The 20564-nt window shown below is 52.1% G+C and overlaps 2 protein-coding genes and 2 non-coding genes across 5 annotated transcripts; 3 read left to right on the top strand and 1 right to left on the bottom strand.

Moving 5' to 3' along the window:
• Positions 1 to 6550: 6550 nt before the first annotated feature.
• Positions 6551 to 11281, top strand: RPS3 (ribosomal protein S3). Its single transcript, XM_058824774.1, has 7 exons — positions 6551 to 6615; positions 7383 to 7513; positions 7597 to 7690; positions 8436 to 8530; positions 9044 to 9231; positions 10371 to 10567; positions 11213 to 11281. Exons 1-6 carry the CDS (start codon positions 6586 to 6588, stop codon positions 10562 to 10564), a joined length of 732 nt encoding a protein of 243 aa, XP_058680757.1. The 5' UTR covers positions 6551 to 6585; the 3' UTR covers positions 10565 to 10567; positions 11213 to 11281.
• On the top strand, positions 8792 to 8938 carry LOC131554993 (small nucleolar RNA SNORD15). Its single transcript, XR_009274488.1, has one exon. It is a non-coding gene; the product is annotated as a small nucleolar RNA SNORD15 (small nucleolar RNA).
• LOC131555015 (small nucleolar RNA SNORD15) lies at positions 9922 to 10069 on the top strand. Its single transcript, XR_009274510.1, has one exon. It is a non-coding gene; the product is annotated as a small nucleolar RNA SNORD15 (small nucleolar RNA).
• Positions 11282 to 13605: 2324 nt separating the features above from the next.
• SERPINH1 (serpin family H member 1) lies at positions 13606 to 19809 on the bottom strand. Of its 2 annotated transcripts, none has more exons than XM_058822685.1 (5): positions 19642 to 19809; positions 16583 to 17196; positions 16253 to 16351; positions 15671 to 15903; positions 13606 to 15520 (listed from the first exon to the last, which is right to left on the bottom strand). In XM_058822685.1, exons 2-5 carry the CDS (start codon positions 17163 to 17165, stop codon positions 15218 to 15220), a joined length of 1218 nt encoding a protein of 405 aa, XP_058678668.1. In that variant the 5' UTR covers positions 17166 to 17196; positions 19642 to 19809; the 3' UTR covers positions 13606 to 15217. The 2 variants fall into 2 exon arrangements, with proteins under 2 accessions (XP_058678668.1, XP_058678674.1); XM_058822691.1 differs by having other exon boundaries at positions 16583 to 17199; positions 19642 to 19721.
• Between the last annotated feature and the right edge of the window lie 755 nt (positions 19810 to 20564).

Genomic DNA, 20564 nt, shown 5'->3' on the forward strand with positions numbered 1-20564 from the left:
GATTTTCCTGGATGATTCTCTGGCAGCAGAAGCTCTGTGTTGGGCTGAGGGCTGTGCAGTGGCCATGGAGACTCAGGAATGGGGTTCCAGGATCAAGGCTTCAGACTGGACCTCCTTAAGGATCCAGGGAGAAAAATAACATTCTGCCATGGCCAGTGGTAGCTTTGTGTGTTGGAAGTGGCTTCTGGAGGCTTTCAAATCTCAAGTGTGGCCCACATCCCCAGGGAATGAGGCCTGAGGTGGTGTCTGCCACATCCATCCACAGCCCAGTCCCATTCCTCCTGCTCTTCCCACTTCAGGTTTTCTCCCTGCAATCCATTTTCCAGCCTGTCTCTGTGCTAAGCAGGGATTCTGAAAATTCCCTTTTGCTGTCTGCTGGATTTCCAAAGGGAACAGGAGGCAGGCCTGTGGGACATGCAGCTCTGGCATCAGGAATTGCCTCTCTCAGAGCTGTCCCTGCCCCTTGCCAGCCTGGACCATGGCCAGGGATTAAATGGCCTTTACAGGAGGCTTTGGACTCTCTTCTGTCATTTCACCCAAAGGTGTGAATACCCCTGGAGTGTTCTGGGTCAGGCAGGGATGGCTGTGAGGATCAGGAAACAGGGATAACCTCACCTTCACCATGCAAGGAGAAGCTGTTGAGCGCGACAAAGATCCCAGGACATTGTGAGCTGGAAGGGGTCCCCAGGGATCACAGAATCACAGAATTTTCAAGACTGGAAGAGACCTAAGATCATGGAGCTTAACCCCAGACCTTGGCATTACCAACACCATGCTCTTGTGGCAGCTAACAAACATCCACCCAAAACTCACCTGGATGTGAAGGGAACATGGGGAGGAGCTGGGAGCTCATTTTCCCCCCACTGGCATCATTCCTGGCTAAATCCCTGTGTCCTGTTCGCCAAGCATCACCTGAAGGTTTCTCCTTCCAAAAACCAGTCTGTGCCATGCTGAAGTGCCACTTCTGTTTCAAAATTGCTTTTATTCCACTCCCAGATTTTCACCTTTTTTTTGATGCAGTGGTTTTGGGGTTGGATTTTTCTTTTTGAATGCAGATTGGAGAGTGAGTGCTGTGAGCTGTGCTTCAGCTGTGCTGTAATTAGTTTTGTCTACTGTAATTGCTTCTCCTTTTTCCATTGTTCAGTGAAAGACGAATGAATTTCCAGGTCTGGTTGCATTGGGAGTGCTGACAGCAGCTTTTTAAAATCCCACAGCACAGCTATTTGTCTTTTTTATTCAGCTGAATCCTGCAGAGTGGGACAAATTCGGCTTCTCCTCTGTGTCCTGGGCAAATTACTGCACTAATTAATTGCTCTAAGACTGGGGCCGCTTTGCTTAGCAAAGGGAAGGGATGGAGGGAGGGCTCTGTCTGGAAAACAGCAACAACCCTGGATCTACTCCTGGAATAAACTTGCATGAAGAGACATGAGAAACTGATGGTTTCAAAATAAGGTTTATGGAGTTAAAAAAAATGGATATTGTGTTATTAATGATAATTATTAATTTTTTAAAATCCTTTCCAAACCAAAATTTAATTCCAAATATTAATCCAAATATTAAATTCAGTATGTAAGTAACAATAATAATAATAATGTGACAAAAATAGTAATAATAGTAATAATAGTAATAATAATAATAATAAAGTAATAATGCTAGTAATAATTAAAATACTATGAGAAGTATTAAAAGATAATAATAATAAAGTAGTGATATAGTAATCATTATAATAATAATAATAATAATAATAATAGTAATAATAATAATAATAGTAATAATAATAATAGTAATAATGTAATATATAAGTAATAATACATACAGCACTCCCAATTCCCTCCTTGTTTAGGTCACTGCAAATTATTCCCCAAGGACACTGTTGGAGTGGGATTGCTCTGGGATAACGAGGGAATCTCAGTGATAATTCAGCTGCCAGAGCTGCTCTGCCTAACAGTGGGGAAGTGCTGCTGCTGCTTTCAAAATTACCTGACCGAGCTGATCTGAGGGTGAGGAGACAATTTATTGATTTGGAGTCCTAGCCAGACGTAGATTGAGATAATTCTGTGATGTTAGTGGTATTATTCCTACAGAAAAGCAAGCTGGGTGAAGATTTTCAGGTTTTTATTAGCCCCTGCCAAACAACTGGGCTGCATTGCAGCTTCAGTGTTTAATTTAAGATGTGGATGGCTGAGATGCCAAAAATCAGAGCTCTCTGGGTGGTGGTCACTGAATATTTCTGCTGAAACTGCTCATTTTCTAAAGCCAGCAGCCCCTCACACTGCTGTGAGCTTCCCCTCTAAAGCTATTTTTAACAGATAAAGGGGGAGAAAAAAAAGGTGTTAAGTTTGCAGCTCTGCTTTTGCATTCTGGTCAGGTGCCTTGTCACTCTTCATGGCTCTCCTGCAAGCTGGCATCCGAGGGTTCTGCTTAATGTCCTAGAAAATAACCTTGTGCTTGGACCAGCAGCCAGTTTATCACTGCTGCTCCCTGGCTGTGGGTCTGGGGTGGAGAGGGGACAGGGAAAAGCAGGAAAAGCAGGGAAACCATGGAGCTGGGTGTTGCCAGGCTGCTCCGGGACCAGCAGCTCCCTCCCTGCTGCCACAGTACCTGGGCTCAGCTTGGCACAGCAGTTCTGCTTCCCTTGTGCAAGCAGGGAGTTTAAATTTGGGATGGAGGGTCTGGGATTTGAGCCTTGCAGCCTCAGCAAGTTCCCTCAGTGGTACTTGCCTCTTCAGCTGTGTTGGAGGTGCCATCTTCCCACATGGATGGATTTCTCTGGCAGTGGGAAGCCATTCCCCCTTGTCCTGTCCCTCCAGGCTCATGTGTCATGTCAGCAGTTCCACGAGGAGGAGCAGGGGGTGGCCTTTGTCACCAGCCTTGTCTCAGTGCACCTGTAAATCATCACAAAACGTGGTGCTGGGGCAGAGCAGCCCCTCCTGCCCTCAGCCTGTGTCCTAGGCCTTGAAAACTGATTAAGAATCACTTGCTTAGCTGCTGGCTCTCGTGTGACAGTGCCAGGGCAAGCTGCTCTCCTGGAAATGCCCATTAAAGTTTCAATTTCCATCCCTGAGGCAGAGCTGTGGGGCTGGGTGTGAGCTGCTGGAATGACCTCTGCCAGCAGCCACTCGCTTCATTAAATAGCAATGAGCCAGGGGTTCTCAGCTAAGCAGCACACGGAGCATCCTCACTCCATTTCCTGCTTTTAAAGGAAGTCTAAATTGTTTAATAACCTGCTTGAAGTCCTTAAAGTGAATCTGGGCAGCAAAGCAAAATGCTGTTTAGCAGGGCAGGTGCCCAAAGGAGGGTGTCAGAGTGATGGAGCTGTTTGGGAACAGCCTCTGAAACTCTGCCAGCAATTTATCAGATGTGCTGGGGGTGACAGGCTGGGATTACAATCGAGCTGGCTGCTGGTCAGACTGAGCTTCACTAACACCTTGCTGAGGGCTGCAATTCCTGGGGTAAATCCAGACCATGTCCAGTGCACAGCTCCTGTTTTGCCCATTGGGTGGTTGGTTTTCAAGCTCTGCTGTGTCCTCAGAGGTGGGAAATCTCCTTGAGGGTCCCACACACCTTTCCAGAGCAGTTATTCATCCTTAGCCTGGAGCTGAGCTGGTGCTGCCTGAGTTTCAATCCCACTTTTTCAACTGCAGTGATTGGGATTGGGGCAGCTGAGAGCTGTCTCTGTCTGGACACCCTCTTCCATCCCTGTCCACCTTCCCCTTCCTCCAGAAGGTTTGCTGGACTTATTCCCCATGTTCTTGCCAAGCTAAGAACAGTAAATCCTGCTGGGTGTGAAATGTTTACAAAAGGCTTGGGGATGTGGCCCTGACTCCCAGCGCCGTTCCCTCCGTCTCTCCCCACTCTGAAGGGCAGAAAGTGTCCCTCAGGAAGATTTCAAGAGGTGCCAGGGAGTGGTGAGAGCTCAGTGAGGGGTTTACAGCTTGGGCAGCAGCAGCTGCTCCAACTGCAGCAGTAAATTCTAACACAACCTCTCCTGCAGTAAAACTCCTGCCTGAGTTAGACTTTACAAATGCTTTACAACTGGTGCTTGCAATTCATCTTATCTCTGCTGGAATTACCTCCCAGGACCCATCTCCATTCATTTAATGCAAACTATCTCATCTTGTCCATCTCTACCTGGGGTTTCATTTTCCACTGCTGCTCCCTGGGAAAATTCATGAGCTCTGCAGTGCCTCTGATGGTGATTTGGGAGGGTTTCTGCCCTATCTGCTGGTTCCTGCACTGAAATGCAGGGATGTAGGTTGGGATGCAGCTGTCCAAATGCTCCTGGAGCACCAGGAAATCATAAGGAGCAGGAAGGGAGATTCCTGAAATCCTCGGGGATGTCCAGAGAGGTGATGGGGCCTGGCTTGAGTGGAACCCAGCATGTCATCCCAAATCCTGCAGGTGGGACCACAGCAAGGATGGGCTGGGTTTTTGCCTGCACCAGTTTGTATTTTTGATGACCCCAAGGCTGTTCCCTATCCTCCTGCAGAGCCAGGACAGTCCCTGGCAGGATCTCCCTTATTTTGGGCACTCATTGGAGCTGGGAGGCTGCAGGACAGCTCCTGATTCCTGAACCTGCTCCAGCCACATCCCCCACAGCCAGGAAACCTGGCACCACCTCCCAGCACCTGCCCAAGGGCAGAGGGGGCTGCCAAGTGCTACATCTGGGGTGACATCCTTCCTGTGCATCCCTGATTCTGCTTCTGTGCATCTCCAGTGCAAAGGAGATGCAGGTGCTGCAGCCCAGGGATGTGCCCAGAGCCAGGGAGGGTCATGGCTGGAGCAGTTTTTTCCATCCCCTGCATGTTCTTTGGGGACAAAAGGAGCTCCTGTGCTGGTGGTGAGGCTCCACAAAGGAGTGGGGAATGGGGAACAGCAGGGATGCACCCGGGAAACCTGAGTGTCCCTCACTCACCATGGGATTTGTGGATAATCCCAGCCACTGCTGGCCTGGGAGGGCACTGGGAGCTGCTGGACCCCACCTGAGCTCTCTGTGGACGGGGTGCAGGTGTGTCACAGCTTTTTTGGGGTGTTGCCAGCCTCCATTTCAGCAGGGATGGAGCAGGGGGAATGCACAGAATCAGGAATGGCTCAGGATGGAAGGGAGCTTTAAAGGTCAGCTCATCCAACCCTACTGCAGTGAGCAGGGACATCTCCAACCAGCCCAGAATCCATTCCCAGCACCCAGGGCTGGCTGATGCTCATGGAGGAATCCCACATTGCTTCACAGGCTGTGGAAAAGGGGACATACATCCAGGTCAGGATTTTTGCTCATGTTCTGCCTTTTGCTGTCTTTATATGATACAGAAATATATTGGGTGAGCCCCTTCTGGGTAAACTCAGCCTAAAAAATAGATTATTTTGGGCAGGTATTTTCTGCTCTGAAGTTATGGTGGAAAACAGCAGAGGGGGGTTTGTGCAGCTTGGCAGGGTCTTCCCTGAAAAATTATTTGAGACTCCAGTTCACAGGGCTCAGATCCCTGCACAGAGAAATCCCAGCTGCTGGACACCTCTCCAGAGGCTGATGTCTGTGGGACAGAGACTCTGGGGCTCAGGGAAGGGCAGGATGATTGGGCACACCAGGAGTGAGACAAAAAGGTGTCTGTGACAGAGGGGACACAATTCCTCACTGCCACCTGCCTTTGATGGGATGCTCCGCCATCCCTCCAGCTGTGGATCAACGAATCCCTGGGGATTCATTTATTCATTATTATCCATTCAAGAGGCTTTTACCAGCCTGGAAACCGTCTGCACTGACATCTAGTGGTAATCCAGGCTTTTCCCTGGCCCAGAGCAGTGGGATCCTCTGCTTTACTGCTCCTGCTGTGGGCATTTTCACAGCATCACTTAGGCTGGAAAAGGTCCTTAAGATCATCAGGTCCAACTGCAAGCTGTAATGATATCTATGACAAAATGCAGTTTAAATCTCTGCTTCCTAGAGACCAGGCATCAAATCTGCTCATTTTTGTTGTTATTTTTGTAATCCCTTACAATCCCTAAACCGTTAAAAAACCGATGTGTTGTGACAGGACGCAGGGAATGGCTCCCCACTGCCAGAGGGCATGGCTAGGTGGGATTTTGGGAAGGAATTGTTTTCCCAAGAAAACAGAGCAGCTGTGGCTGTCCCTGGATCCCTGGCAGTGCCCAAGGCTAGGCTGTACAGGGCTTGGAGCAATGGAAGGTGTCCCTGCCATGGCAGTGGTGGATCAGGATCAGCTTTAAGGTCACTTCCCATCCAAGCCATGCTGTGATTCCTGGATAACAGCAGAGCACCCTCCGACAGCAACGCCTGGGCAAAGCAGGTCTCCAGGTATGATCTCGGGGTGAATTATCATTTATGGGTTTTATTTCACACACTGCTGGCTCTCGCGTCGGTTTCCACGGGGTTTAGAACCTGTTTAACGCCGCTCTGGGCCGTACCCACGGCTCAGCCCTCGCCAACATGGCGGCGTGGCAAAGACTACATCTCCCATGGTGCCCCGCTCAAGCCCGCCGTGCAGCGGCCAGCCAATGGGGCGCGGCGGAAGGCGGATATAGCACCGCCCTCGAGACCCGTTCCCTCCTTTCCGCCGAGCCCGGCTCATCATGGCGGTGCAGATCTCCAAGAAGCGCAAGGTGAGCGCGGCCGCACGGCTCCTCCGCGGCCGCGGGGCGCTGCCGCCCTGCCCGCGGCGGCCCCAGCAGCCGGCGGGGCGGGAGCGCGGCGGGCGGCGGCGGCGGACGGGGGAGGATGGCGGCGGATGCGGCGCGGGGCCCGGCGGGGAACATGGCGGCGGGATGGAGCGGGCGCTTCCCCATGGCCGCGCGCGGAGGTGCGGAGCGGCGCCGGGAGCCGGGAATTGCGGGGTTTTCGCTTTGCTTTCCAGCGGGAAGGGTTTGCGGCTGGCGGCTGCCCCGGGAGGGCACCGGGCGCTGCCTGTCCTGGGGAGCGAGGGAGGTTTGGGCTGCCAGGAGTCCCGGCAGCAGCTTCCCATGGGGCTGGGAAAGGGATGCGCCACCCCGGTAATTAATTCCCTTCAATTGCTCCCGAATTCCAGCGTGAGCAGTGGCTGTGGGTCGGGCAGTGCTGGGTGTAGGCTCCTGCTAGGAGCGGATTATTCCTGAGAAATGCAGGGAAGGAAGGGGGTTCCATTTTTCCTCTCTGCTGCACCCTGAGTGGGGCAGAGCACGGTGCTGGTAAAGTCGCGGTTGTGGGTTCCGTTCCTGGGCTGTTGGTGTAAAAGTTGGACTTGGTGTTCCTTGTGGGTGTCTTGCAACTGAGAGTATTCTGTGATTTCTCTCAGGGGAAGGGAAATTTGTCAGGAGAGACACTCCGAATTTGGGTAAATTGCACTCAAGTTCAGGATGTGACAAGACCTTGACTTGATCCGTTTGTGTTTTAGTTTGTCGCTGATGGCATCTTCAAAGCGGAGCTGAACGAGTTCCTGACTCGGGAGCTGGCTGAGGATGGATACTCCGGAGTGGAGGTCCGGGTCACTCCCACCAGGACTGAGATTATCATCCTTGCCACCAGGTAACTCTCAAGCTCTCCGGGATGGCTCCAGTCTCACTCCTGGGGGCACTTTTTTCACTTGTCCTGTGCTTGTTTTACCTCAGAACTCAGAATGTCCTGGGAGAGAAGGGACGCCGCATCCGGGAGCTGACGGCTGTGGTGCAGAAGAGGTTTGGATTCCCCGAGGGAAGCGTGGAGGTAAAACTGCCTCAGGAACTGGATGGTGCAGAGGGGTTTGTGGTGGTAGCATGGTGGCAGCTGAAAGGTGGTTTCAGGATGACTTGGGCCTTCTGTTACTTGGCCTCAAAAATGCTCCTGCACTGAAATGCAAAATAAATTACAAAGAAACTGCTCTGCTGCAAAAGGATCTTTGAGAAACAGAATGTAAAGTGACAAACCTTTTTTTTTTGATCCTTAATGTTAGAGGTGTTTTCCCAGGGGAAGGTTGGACTAGGGTCCTTTAAAGGGTCCATGTAACCCAAAGGATTCTGTGGTTCTGTTCCATGAAATCTTGCTCTGAAACAAATCAAGGAGGGACGGGGAATGTGTGCTGAGGTGATGCTCGTTTATTCCAGCTTGGCTGGTGCTGCTGGATCATGTTAGACAGGGAAGGGATTGTAGGATAAAGCTGCTGCCTGTATATGTGGAAGGATTAATGGGACTGAATGTAAGGAGTAGAGTAGAATGAAACTCCTGTGTTCTGCTAAAGCAAAAGTTAAATTTACTGTGAGGGTGGTGAGGAACTGCTGCAGGGTGCCCACAGAAGCTGTGGCTGCCCCTGGATCCCTGCAATCGTTCAATGCCAGGTTGGAGCAACCCGGTCTAGTGCAAAGATCCCTGCCCAAGGCAGGGGTGGAGTGGATGAGCCTCCCAAGGCCCAGCAGGCTGTGGCTGTGTGGCTGGCTTGGCAGGGCCCTGTTGTGAGTGTGCTCTGTCCCTGCAGCTCTACGCCGAGAAGGTGGCCACGAGGGGTCTGTGCGCCATCGCCCAGGCCGAGTCCCTGCGCTACAAACTGCTGGGAGGGCTGGCTGTGCGCAGGTGAGTACAGCAGCCTGCCCTGGGGGAGTGGGGCACTCCAGTGCTGTTCCCAAAAACAGCTCTCTGCAGCTGGAGGATTCAACCTGGTAATGCTGCACTGAAACTTCGGTCCACAGTTACTTCTGTCTGGTTGGAGGTTGTCTGTGGGGCATAAAGCTGCACGTGTTCTTTGGGAGTAAATGGGTGGAGGAGTGAGGCAAGCAGCATTTCAGGCCTTGTGGCTGTGCTGTGGCTCAGGAGGCAGTGGCCCTGCTCTCATCCCCTCGGTGATGAGACGATGACGAGTCAGAAGCGGGTGGCTCTGGTGGCGGTGCCCTCGCGGTGTCACGTTCTGTGGCGCTGCCTGAGGCCCTCCAGCAGCAGCCTCCTGTCACCAGTGACTGATCTAGAGGCATTTGTCTGAGAAGGGATGGGAGCTGCACTGCCAGCGCACGGAACTGAGGTTGGGATTGTGGTGGGAGCCCTGTGGGTCTGGCAGAGCGGGCTCACGGCTTGGCTGTCCTCTCCCCGCAGAGCCTGCTACGGTGTCCTGCGCTTCATCATGGAGAGCGGGGCCAAGGGCTGTGAGGTCGTTGTGTCCGGCAAGCTGAGAGGTCAGAGGGCCAAATCCATGAAGTTTGTGGATGGCTTGATGATCCACAGTGGGGACCCCGTGAATTACTACGTGGACACAGCCGTGCGTCACGTCCTACTCCGGCAGGGTGAGTGCCTGATCCCTTGGCAGCCTTGTTGGGTTCCTTCTCTAGAGCTGCAGAGACAAAACATCTCAGCTCCTGGCATCCCGTTCCTGCAGGCTGGAGATTTCCCACTGACACCCTTGGGTTGAAACTCACGTGGTTTTAATGCACTTCTCATGTCACAGTGTTGAGTTGTGCTGCTGTGGATGCTTCAGACTCTGAAAATCCAGTTTTCTTGGGCTTTTGCAACTGAGCTTTCACTGTGGGATTTGAACATTCCATCTGAAGTAGAAGTCATTTGTGAATGGGAAGCCGAGGGGCCTTCAGCAGCCACTGTGGTCACACCATGTATCCACTTCTCTGCTGATGGTTGAATGTTTCCAGTTAGAAATGTGGCTGTTGATTCTGCAGCTGCTCTCACTGTGTCCTGGGGCCTCTGGGGCTGGTGATAACTTCCAGATGAGGTTCCTGTTGCCTTGGTTTAAGAGCCCTTGGCAGTTGGGATTCTGGTTTTCCTGGCTCCTCAGGATGGGCAGAGAGAACAGGGGTGCTGCAGGTGTCAGACAGCTTTCCCAGCTAAACCTGCTTCCACTTGTTCTCCCTCCTGGTAAAAAACAAATGATTTGTGTGTGTCTTAACTGGCTTTGTGTTAATGAGTTGCAGAGCTCCTGGTGCAGGGACACCAAGCCCACCCAGAGCTGTTCCCCACCTTCCCTTCGGTGATGATACGATGACGAGTCAGAAGGGACATCCCTGTGTCACTGCAGCCTGCTCTGTGCCACGTTCTGTGGTGCTGTGCTGAGGCTGCCTTGGCCAGGGTGTCCTGCTCATTGGATGATTTAGAGGCATTTGTCTGAGAAGGGATGTTAAAAAAATAAAATGGAATTTCCTAGAAGAATGAGCTGAGGAAGAGGACAGAGTTTAAAACCAGGCTTAGAATGAGTGGAGGGTAGAACTGCAGTGAGTTGAATAACTTTGGATATCCATCTTTAAGTTGCTTGGATTTACAACACTGATTTAAAGTCACAGTAATTCGATTTTTAAGCTGTAGCATGTGTGTGTTACAGTGTTGTCAGCAGATCTTCAATGTGCAGAAATATTTTGTAACCTTGGTGCTCATCTCTTGATCTATTTTGTCTCCCTTGTCCTGTCACTCTCTGCAGGAGTACTGGGAATCAAAGTAAAGATTATGTTGCCTTGGGACCCCAGTGGAAAGATTGGCCCCAAAAAGCCTCTGCCAGACCACGTCAGCATCGTGGAACCCAAAGAAGAGATCCTGCCCACCACCCCCATTTCAGAGCAGAAAGGTGGCAAGCCAGAGCAGCCAGCCATGCCTCAGCCAGTGCCCACTGCCTGAGGGGTAAGTGCCTGGGAGCAGGGAGGGAGATGTGCTGAGGATCCATGCAGAAAAGGTTTCAGGGCACCAGAAAAACACTTCAAGCTGGGGGATTTTGGGAAAACAAGCTACTGTGTTGTGGACCAGGGTTGGGCTTGAACGTTGCACCGGGTGAAGGGTTCAAGATGTGTGTCAGTGCAGCTCAGAACACTCCTCTGGAGATGAGATGGTGGGTCTGTCCACCTGCCTTGTTCCATGTTGTGTTATACAGCATGGATTTGGAGGCCTTGGATTATTACAGTTGGGGACACTTGGGTTGGGTGCCTTGGATGTGTTGGTGTTGTACCAGTGTGCAGCTGGCAGCACAGAGAATATATTCCTCATATATCCATCCTGTCCTGCCCCAGGATCCAGTTTGGGATAGTCTTAAAAGCCACACGAGAACAATTTGTAGGCTGCTTTTGTAAGAAAATTACCACAGGTTGAAGTCTGTCATGGAATCTGGCAAGATCTACCTCAGTGGGAACAATGGGGTTCATTGGCTGAAATGCAGGAAATGAGAAATGCAGTTTAATTGGAAGGCTTGGTTTGTTCTTTGTTTGGGACAGGATGGTGGTTGTGGAAAAGAGTTTGCCCCCAGCTCACTGAGTGTTTTGTTTCTCGTTGTAGGGTTTGTAACATCTGCAACCAGAAGCTTGTCTGTCCTGACAACATCTCTTAATAAAATCACAAAAGGCAGTGTTTGTGAAGGTGCCTTTTCTTTTTGGTTTTTTTTTTTTTCCTTTTTATTTTCTCAAGATGTGCTCCAGGAAGACCTTGCTCCCACCTTTGGTGTGGAAGGAATTCTGTTGCTGTGTTCCCCTTCTGGAATGACCTTCACCAGATCCTGATGCAAAGAAAGTGGGAATAAAGCACTGATACCTGTGATAGGTAGAGCTGGAGCAGCAATCCCGTGTTCAGAGGGTCATGAGTAACACACTCCGTGGAGTCCTGGTGGCTGATCCCTCCATCCCAGTCCCTTATCCAGTGCTTCCAGGAGGGGGAGCCTTTCTGGCAGTGTCCAGGCCAGTGCAGCTCCTGTCAGGGTCAGGTACCTTTGGGTGTGGGTTTATGGGGTCAGAGCAAAAGTGACACTCAGGATTTCAAACCTTATGTCCTGACCTGCAAGGTGGGAATGTCTGGTGGAAGTTTGGTGCAGGAATGGGAAGAGAGGCACAATCATAGGAGATAATGTATGTGCAGGATCAAGGAGTTTAGATCTTGAGGAATTCAAAGCCTGTTTGTTGTTTAGGACTAGCTTTCACATCCACATTTCTGTTTTTAGGAGGTTGCTCTGCAGGAATTAGGCAGTCAGGTTAGGATCTGGAATTTTGAACTGGTCTGTCTAGGGAGCCTTGGCCTTGCTGTTCCCAGCTTCTCTGGGAGTCTGGTTGAGTTTCAGAAACAAGATGTGCCTTCTTGGAGTGTCAGTGATTTCAGGTTTCTCTGAAACCATTCAGTGCGAAGATTTAAATAGTTAATACAAATATTAGACTAATGCCAACATTAATTTTTAAATCAAATTTGAAATTATCTGAAATTATCTGAAAATATAAAATATGACAACACAGCTCTGTTAGATCGTAGGAGCAGGAAATGTGTGAAAGTGGGGAGATCTGAAGCAATAAAAGTCACACCTGGTTTTGCATGTTGTCTCTAAATTCTTACACACACTGTGGTGGATGGTGATGGTTAGAAACCTCTCCTGCTGCTTCCCAGGGAGGGCTGGATTTTTGGGAGATTGTTCCACTTCTTCCTGATGAAGAGCTCTCCAACCTTGTCCATTACCCTGTTAATTTCACAGTGCTAATCACTGCAAGAGTCAAGAGCTGTGCAAGTAATGGGAAAGAAAAGGCTCCGGGAGAGCTCAGAGCCCTTGCAGGGCCCAAAGGGGCTCCAGGAGAGCTGGAGAGGACTTTGGACAAGGATGGAGGGACAGGACACAGGGAATGGCTCCCACTGCCAGAGGGCAGGGATGGATGGGATAGTGGGAAGGAATTGTTCCCTGTGAGGGTGATGAGGCCCTGGCACAGGGTGCCCAGAGAAGCTGTGGCTCCAAGTGTGAACTGAACACCTTTTCCAACTGTTTTGGCTGGAATTACCACCTCTCTGAGCTGTTTAGAGAAGCTCCAAAAGAGAAGGGAACTCACTCAGTTCCCTGTGTCTTTTGGGTGCTTCCCTTGGACAAAAGCCCTGGAAGATGAGCTGGGGGTGGTATGAACTCAGGAACTCTGGGAAACTTTTAACTTATTTTCAATATTGCTATTCCAGGGTCATGTGTTCCTGCTGTGGTTGCTGCTGGAGGTGGCTTCAGTAATTCCAATTTAGTGAAAATGAGGAAGCATGTGGTGGTTTTCCAGTGTGGGAGGAGCTGCACAGGGATGTGTGTGCTTGCCCAGGCTCAGGGGAAAGGGGACATCTCTGCCTTTTAGCTTGTGAGTGGCAGAAGGTTCATCCCTTTCCAGCAGTGGGAGAACATGGATTAGCAGGGTCTGCCAGTGCTGGATTTTCCACCTGGGAAAGGTATCTTTAGCCTGCAGTTTTTTCCTCTGTTTCCCCAGAGTGGATCCCAACTGGAGGAGCTTTGGCATGGAGAGTCAGGAGGGCTGGTCCCTGTGGCTGACAGCTCAGTTTTTATTCTGCTAAATGGCCCAGCAGGACAGGGCAGTTGGTCCTTTACCTGTGGAGCATTTCTGGTGTTGATATTTGCAGTTTCAGGAGAACAGAGCAAATGGAAAAGCTGCCAAGAGCATTCCTTTCTCATGATTGATGTGCTATAGGAATTCATCTTTAGGAATTAATCTTTTTGCATTCCTATAATTCATTTTAGGAATTCATCTCATTGAGTAATTTTTGTCCATAGTTGCCACTTTAGGATGTCTTGGATTGAAGGATTGCAAGGAACCTCCCTTAGTTTATTTTGCTCTACAAGGGATTCCATCTGCCAGGGCTTCATTGAAAAAGTTTTATTGCAAAATTACACAACTGTCACTGTGTGGTACAAGAACAGACAATAAAAGCCATCAGACACCTGCATCCACATGATGCAAATTATTCACAATATCCCACAGTGTGTTCTTGCCTTGCCCACCCCTTCCACCCCCCAGCCCAGCCTCCAGAACGTTCTGTGTGTGGCTTCAGTGCACTGCATCACCTGCAAGTGACCCACATTTGGGGACACACCTAGCATTGCCTCCTGCCTCCCAGCACCTGGGAATATGCAGTATTGGGCTTCTGTGGCAGCAGAGAAAATTGGCAGGGACATAAAGCCTTGTAGGTGCTCCATGCTGGTTTCAGGGAGCTGGCAATTCCATTGGGATGCATGGATTTCCCTCATTTCCATAATTTCTGTTTGCCTCATGGTGTCTCTCAGTGCGTGGCAAGTGCTGCAATGCTCCTGGGATACATCAGCTCCTTTAAATAGTACTGACCTGATGATACCCCTTGAAGAGAAGTTAGGAATAGCCTGGATCAGGCTGTGAAACCTGCTAATTGTCAGACATAAATATAACTATAAATACCTTTGTTTTTCAGGGTCCCCTTATCCAGGTCAGCAGACAGGGAGCTAAAGTACCATGGAGCTTCAGCAGAGCATAATTAGGAAGTCAGGTAATGGCAGCTTTAAAGCTTTGTGTTTAATTAAGGAAGAAAGTGGAGGTGAACCTGATCCCACCTCCCTGTGAGAAGCCAGCCAGGAGTGCCTTGGGTCAGCTCCACAGGGAGCTGACTGGAGCCAGCTCTGGGAGAGCCCTGGCAGTGGAATGGAGTCTTTGCCAGCCCTGCAGGCTGATGCAGAGCATTTCCAAGAGAAGTGAGTTCTCTGCCTGGTACAACTGCCTGTTGAATTACAGCTCTTGCCCCCTCAGTGATCCCAAGGGGTGGAGTGTTGAAGGAACCACAGGTTACTCTTTCTAGAAACCCAGGCTGTGCTTTGGGCTCTCCCTGACATCCCAAAGCCCCTTAGTTCTCCATGAAGTGTTGATCCAAGCTGCTCTTGGCTGTGATGCTCTCCCTAAGGAGCTCTTGTGATTGAAGCATCGAGTGCAGAGCACAGGGTTAGGCTGCAGGACAGAAGGACACAATTCCATACAATCTCCATTCTCCTGTGCTGCCTCCTACCCTGCTCCAGGGCCCTGCAGGGGCTGGACTGCACAGCTGACCCTTGGAGCTCTGTTACACACCCCTGGAGAGAGAAGAGAGAAGCAGGACCAGCTCTAGAGCGGTGCCGCGGGGCACCCAAGCAGGAGAAAAGCGGCAGCGGTAAGCGTGCAGTGGGGGGAAGTGTTTGGGATGGGAGGGTGGTGCCTTGGCAGGGCTGGTGGAGCAGCAAGGAGCTGAGCAGGAGGCTTAACCAGTGCAGGGAGGAGCTCAGCTTCCACCTGGCCACCTCAGCTGACTCCCGGTGACCCTCTGGTGCCAGGCTCCGCTGCTCCCCTCTGGAGGTGGGTTTGTGCAATCTGGATCGTGGGGTGAGGTAAAGTTTATGCTGGTTTCTCCTCACAATGCACCCTGGTCTGAATAGCACCCATGGTTCGAGAAGGATACAAAATAGTGTTTCCCATTTGTCAAAATGCCCCCCTAAAAACACACAAACCAAAGCTCTGGGAAAAAACAACCCAACCAAAACAAACCCAACTACAACTCGTCGCGCATCTTGTCGCCTTTGGGCCTCACGAGCCTGCCGATGAAGAGGATGGAGTTGGTTTTAGTGTCCTTGATCATGAAGATGAAGGGGTGGTCAGCGTAGAAGAGTTTGGGGTTCCTCATCTCCTCTCTGCCGTAGATGTCGGCGTCGTAGGGGTTCCCTTCCGTGTCCCACTCCAGAGCCGCGGCGTGGAACACGTTGGACAGGTAAAGGTCTTTCTTGCCAGAGATCTTGGACAAGTCAGCCTTGGTTTTGTCAATGGCTTCTGTCAGGCCCAGACCACCCAGGTGTTTCTAGGAGGAGACAAGAGGTCAGCAACCCTCCCGGAGATGACACAGTGCAAGAGGGAAGAGGGGCAGCAGGCATGGACAGCCCACCATTCCACTGTCTTTTCTCCCATCCCAAAGAAGTGCAAGGCCCAGCTGTTTAAGGACCCCCTTTACCTGCAGGTCATGGCTGACTTCCAGGACAACTTTTGGCAGCGAGATGGCCACTGATCTCTTCTTCATCTTGCTAGTCCATGTCTTGAGCTGCTCCTTGTTCAGCAGTTTCTCCACTCTCTCCAGAGGCTCCACGTGGTTTGGCATGATGAAGATCATGCTGGAGAGCTTGTGAGCCAGTGGCATCTCTACCACCTGGAGCTTCTCTGCCTCATCATCGTAGTAATTGTAGAGACCTTAAAACCAGAAGAAGGGAGCAGTGAGATGTGGAGCAAAGTGAATTCAGCCTGGACTTTCCCTGACCAGGAAGGGAAGTGAGTTTGGACACCCTTTTGGGAAGTGGCCCAGCATTATTGGAGTTGGCTGTGGCTGACATTTGTGTAATGAGCCAGGATTTGTTCCCAACAGCCAAGCAGCTCATAGTAAACATGGATTCTTTGTTCACAGGGAGACTGAATCAGTAAAACAAACACTTCCCCACTTTGTTCTCTCTTATGAGGCAAAACAATCTTGGAAGCAGCTGGTGGAAATCTGGGTAAGGGAGAACAATGATCCTAACTCCAGTTGTGGAGGTTTCCCACTCACCTGTGCGGTGCATCATGGGCACGCCTACGGTGTAGGAACGGGTCACCATGAAGCCACGGTTGTCCACCATCTTATGATGGAACTTCTCATCCCAGTGAGCTGCAGGAGAGAGAGGAACACAGCTTGTAAGAAAAGGGAGTGTGCAATAAGTCCATGCAGTTCCCAACCACTGACAAAGAGCTGCCTCCAGTGGGCCTAGGATTTGTCCACCTTCCCTTGGGGCTGGTGGATGATTTTTAAGGCCCCTCCCAACTCAAACCATTCCATGATTCTGTGTTGGCTCAGGGCAGGTTTTGGGTCACTCATACAGGACCCGAAGGTAGAACTTACGCTTGAAGAACATGGCATTGACGATCAGGGCCCCATCAGTTTTCTCCACATCTTTGGTGACCTCTGGGAGTTTCCCATCCGTGGTCTGTGCTGCCCACTCGTTGATGGACTTGAGGGCGCTCCTCTTGTCTCGGAAGTTGATCTTGGAGTGCTCGTAGTTGTAGTGCTTCTTGCTGTTCTTGATGAAGTCCTCGGTGAAGGTGATGGAGGCGGGCCCGTAGAGGCGGTTGCCGATCTTCCAGGTGACGTTGCGGGCGGTGCTGTTGCTGACCTCGCTGAGCAGCTCGGCCAGCCCGCTGTGCACGTACTCGTCGTTCAGCTTGTCCGCACTCAGCACCGCCTTGGCCTGCGACGCCGTCGTGGCCTTGCCCCCCAGCGACACCAGCCCCAGGGACGAGGCCACCACCACGGGGGACAGCAGGATGTTCTCCATGTCCTTGTCTTTGGCCATGGCGTGGTAGAGGTTGAAGGCCAGCGTGGTGCTGCGCTCGGCCAGCGTGGTGGCCTTGTCGCTCAGCTTCCTGTCCTCCGAGGGCACGGCCGCAGCGAGGCCCAGGAGGGCCAGCCCCACGATCATCCACATGGCTTCAGCAGCACCCAGCACCTCACAGCACCTGCTGGGCAAGAAAGTGCACCATCAGCATGGGCCAGAGCCTTCCTGGAGCATCCAGAGTTCCCAGGGGCTCTCCAGAGAAACCCACTCCTTGTTCCAGTGACAGTGACATTGCCCCAGTGCTTCATTGGGGTGCAGCCATCCCAAGTCCACCCTGAGCAACAATTCATCTTCAGGAGTGCAGCTGCACCCTGGCAAGCAGAGCCTGTGCATTTGGAATGAAAGCTTCCTTCCTACGTGGCTTCCCTATATTCCAATGTTAATGTACAGGGAATGGTTTAAGGAAGGGTCAGGGAATGTAAGCCACAGGTATTTCTCATGTGATCTGCACAGGGCAAGGGGGAGTGGCTTTAAAGTAAAGGAAGACAGGTTTAGATTGGACATTAGTAGGAAATTCTTCCCTGTGAGGGTGGGGATGCCCTGGCACAGGGTGCCCAGAGAAGCTGTGGCTGTCCCTGGATCCCTGGCAGTGTCCAAGGCCAAGCTGGATGGGGCTTGGGGCAACCTGGGATAGGAGATGTCCCTGATGCCCATGGCGAGTGGGGGAAGAAGTAATCTTTAAACCCAACCATTCCATGATTCTGTTCCCAGAGCTGGAGAAACCTCTCCCCTGATCAGGAAAAGCTGAAAAATTTTGGTGCTGCCCCTTGATCCAAGGGCTGTTGCAGGCCCTGCATGGCAAGGACCGTCCTCCCTGGGGACCCCGGCCTGGGCCCCAAACCCTCGCATTCCTTGGCACTAGATGGAGCACGTGAGCTTCCAGCAAAGCCAGAGCAGCCCTGGAGAAGGTCCTGCACTGTCTGATCAGCTCTGTTCGGCTTTGGTTCGCCTGTCCAGCCCTGCCAGGGAGGTACTGGGGCAGAGGGAGATGGAGGAACCTCATTTTCCCCAGCAGAGCCTTCAGTTCATGCCTGAGATGGGTGGATCTCATCCCAACGCAGGTGAACCCACCCCGGCAAGGGCTCTGAGCCCCGAGCTTCTGGTCTAAGTGCCTGGAAGCCCTTTGGGGCTCATACCCCCTGGCCCCACAGCTCCCCTCCCTCCTGCCTTCACTCAGCAAACCTTCCTGCTGGCAGCTCCTCCGGCCTTAAATTCCCCCTGCAGCTTTGGGGACTTTCTCCTCCACAGGAACCTTCGCTACACCGCAGCCCTGTTCCTTGGCGCCCCTCTGCTCCCACCCTGCTCCAGCCCAGCCTCAGGGGCTGTCCCTGGCCTGGGAGGCAGGGAAAGGCTGCAGCAGGGTTAAAGCATTCCCAGCAGGGTTAAAGCACTCCCAGCAGGAAGCGAGGGGCCCGCTGGGATTACACATGGAAGGAAACACGCAGCACGTAGCCCCAGGCAAGGAGAGTGCGCAGTTCCACCAGGACCCTTTGCCAGAGTGGGAATTACAACCTAAAATCCTTTAAAGGGAGGAGCCATCCTGCCTGCCCCGAGAGCAAACAGGCTCAAAACTGCCCTCAACATTCTTTTTAAAGTGCAGCCAGGGTGACAAACATTGGAAGTGTGAGGAGGCTCCTTCTGGTTTTCTATTTCCCGTTTATTTCTAAGGATACCTTGAAACTGTTTCATAGTGAGGTCAACGTTTGCCTTTTTCTTTCTGAAAGAAAACAGATACATGGAGTAGTTCTCTTGGTAGCAGGGGGTGGCCTGCACTGCTTCATCCTCAGTTTAAAAAAAGGTTCATTACTTCAGGGCCGGGTGGCAGGTTTGGGCTCTGCTGAGTCACACAGCCTGAGATGGAGAAATTTTGCCCATTCTTGGCTTCTGGGTGAATTCAGAGCCCGTGGTGGAAATGGAGGGAATGTGGGGAATGCACAGGCAGCACCATCCTGTGCTGTGCTCCCACAGCGAGGGGACGCCCAGTGCCAGCGTGGCATTGCTCAGCCCTGCCTGCGGCTGCCGGGACCCCTTTCCTGGCGGGGTGGGATTTCTCCCAGGAGCAGGGCAGAGCTGCAGGGCACAGGACTGCAGGCAAAGGCCATTTCCGTGTCACCTGAGGGATGTGGCACTTGGTTAAGGCAGCAGGAGCAGGGCCGGGCTGTGCTGTGCAGGGAGAGCTCGTTCTGCGCTGGGATGGTGCCCAGGGTCCTGCAGGCTCCCAGGCTAAGCCTGAGCGGAGCTGGAGGATTTCACTCCCTTATCCCCCGTTTCTTTTTCCTCATTTTCTGAAAGCTTTTCCCGCAGCTTCACTGGGACCACCTCTTGCAAACTGGAGGCGATTGGGGGATTTTTTAATGCTTTTCCTCAAAAACCCAGAGCCAGCTCATGGGGCAGTCTGTACCCCTATCCCACTGCAGCCTACCCCCATGCACCCCTTCTCCCATGCCATAACCCTCCCTCCGATTTTTTTTTTTGCCCACCAGGAGGCTGCAGGACCCCAGAACCCCCCTGGCCCTGCTGCAACCTCAGCTCGGTCCCCACCGGGTCCCCCGGGTCCCCCCCTTACCTGCGGGGTCGGGACACGGCTTTGCTCGGCTCCCTGTGCACCTCCCGGTCCTGCAGAGGGGGTATATAAGGGGCCAGGGAGAAACTTCTGGAAACTTGGGAAAACCCTCTCAAAAATGCTGGGGAGGGAGAGGAAGGGGAGGATCCGTCCCGGCTCTCTCCCGCCCGCCGCCAATGGCAGGGAATGCCGGCCCCGCGCCGCCCAAGGGGGGTCGGGAGGGATGGGGGATGCGCCTTCCCTTGCCCTGCCCGGCCTCCTGCAGGAGCGTGGGGAGCTACTCCCTGCCCTAACTGTGCTTTTGCCTTCTTGCAGGGCTCAGGTCTGTCTTATTTCCATCCCCTCCCTGCCCCTGGCATCTCCTGCAGCTGGATGGTTGTTGGCACCTACCAAAGGCAGGTAGTGATATATTTATTTGTTTGTTTCTGGGCTGTCGCCCTCCATATGAAGTCAGGGGTGATGCAAAGGGCTTCGGGCACGGCTGGAGCAGTCACAGGCAGCCAGTGTTTAACACTGCCCCGTCCTCAAGTGTGAATCTGAAACGTGACCTCCAAGAGAGAAGAAAAAGTTCCAGGGAGAGCTCAGAGCCCTTGCAGGGCCTGAAGGGGCTCCAGGGACAAGGGATGGAGGGACAGGACACAGGGAATGGCTTCCCAGAGGGCAGGGACGGATGGGATATTGGGAAGGAATTCCTGGTTGTGAGGGTGGGCAGGCGCTGGCACAGGGTGCCCAGAGCAGCTGTGCCATGGAGAGGTTTGTGCTGAGTCACAAGTGTTGAAGCTCTGATCCAACCCTGTCATGTTTTAGGACAGCACAGGATTGTTTTCATGGCAGTCTGGGATGGAGGGATATTCGAGGTACCACCCCCTCATGGATAGTTGCATCAGCAGAAGGATGCTGCATCCTGTGTTCTTTAACTGGTGTCT

This window comes from Ammospiza caudacuta, chromosome 2 (assembly GCF_027887145.1).
Source record: "Ammospiza caudacuta isolate bAmmCau1 chromosome 2, bAmmCau1.pri, whole genome shotgun sequence".
In the NCBI taxonomy this organism is placed as follows: domain Eukaryota; kingdom Metazoa; phylum Chordata; class Aves; order Passeriformes; family Passerellidae; genus Ammospiza; species Ammospiza caudacuta.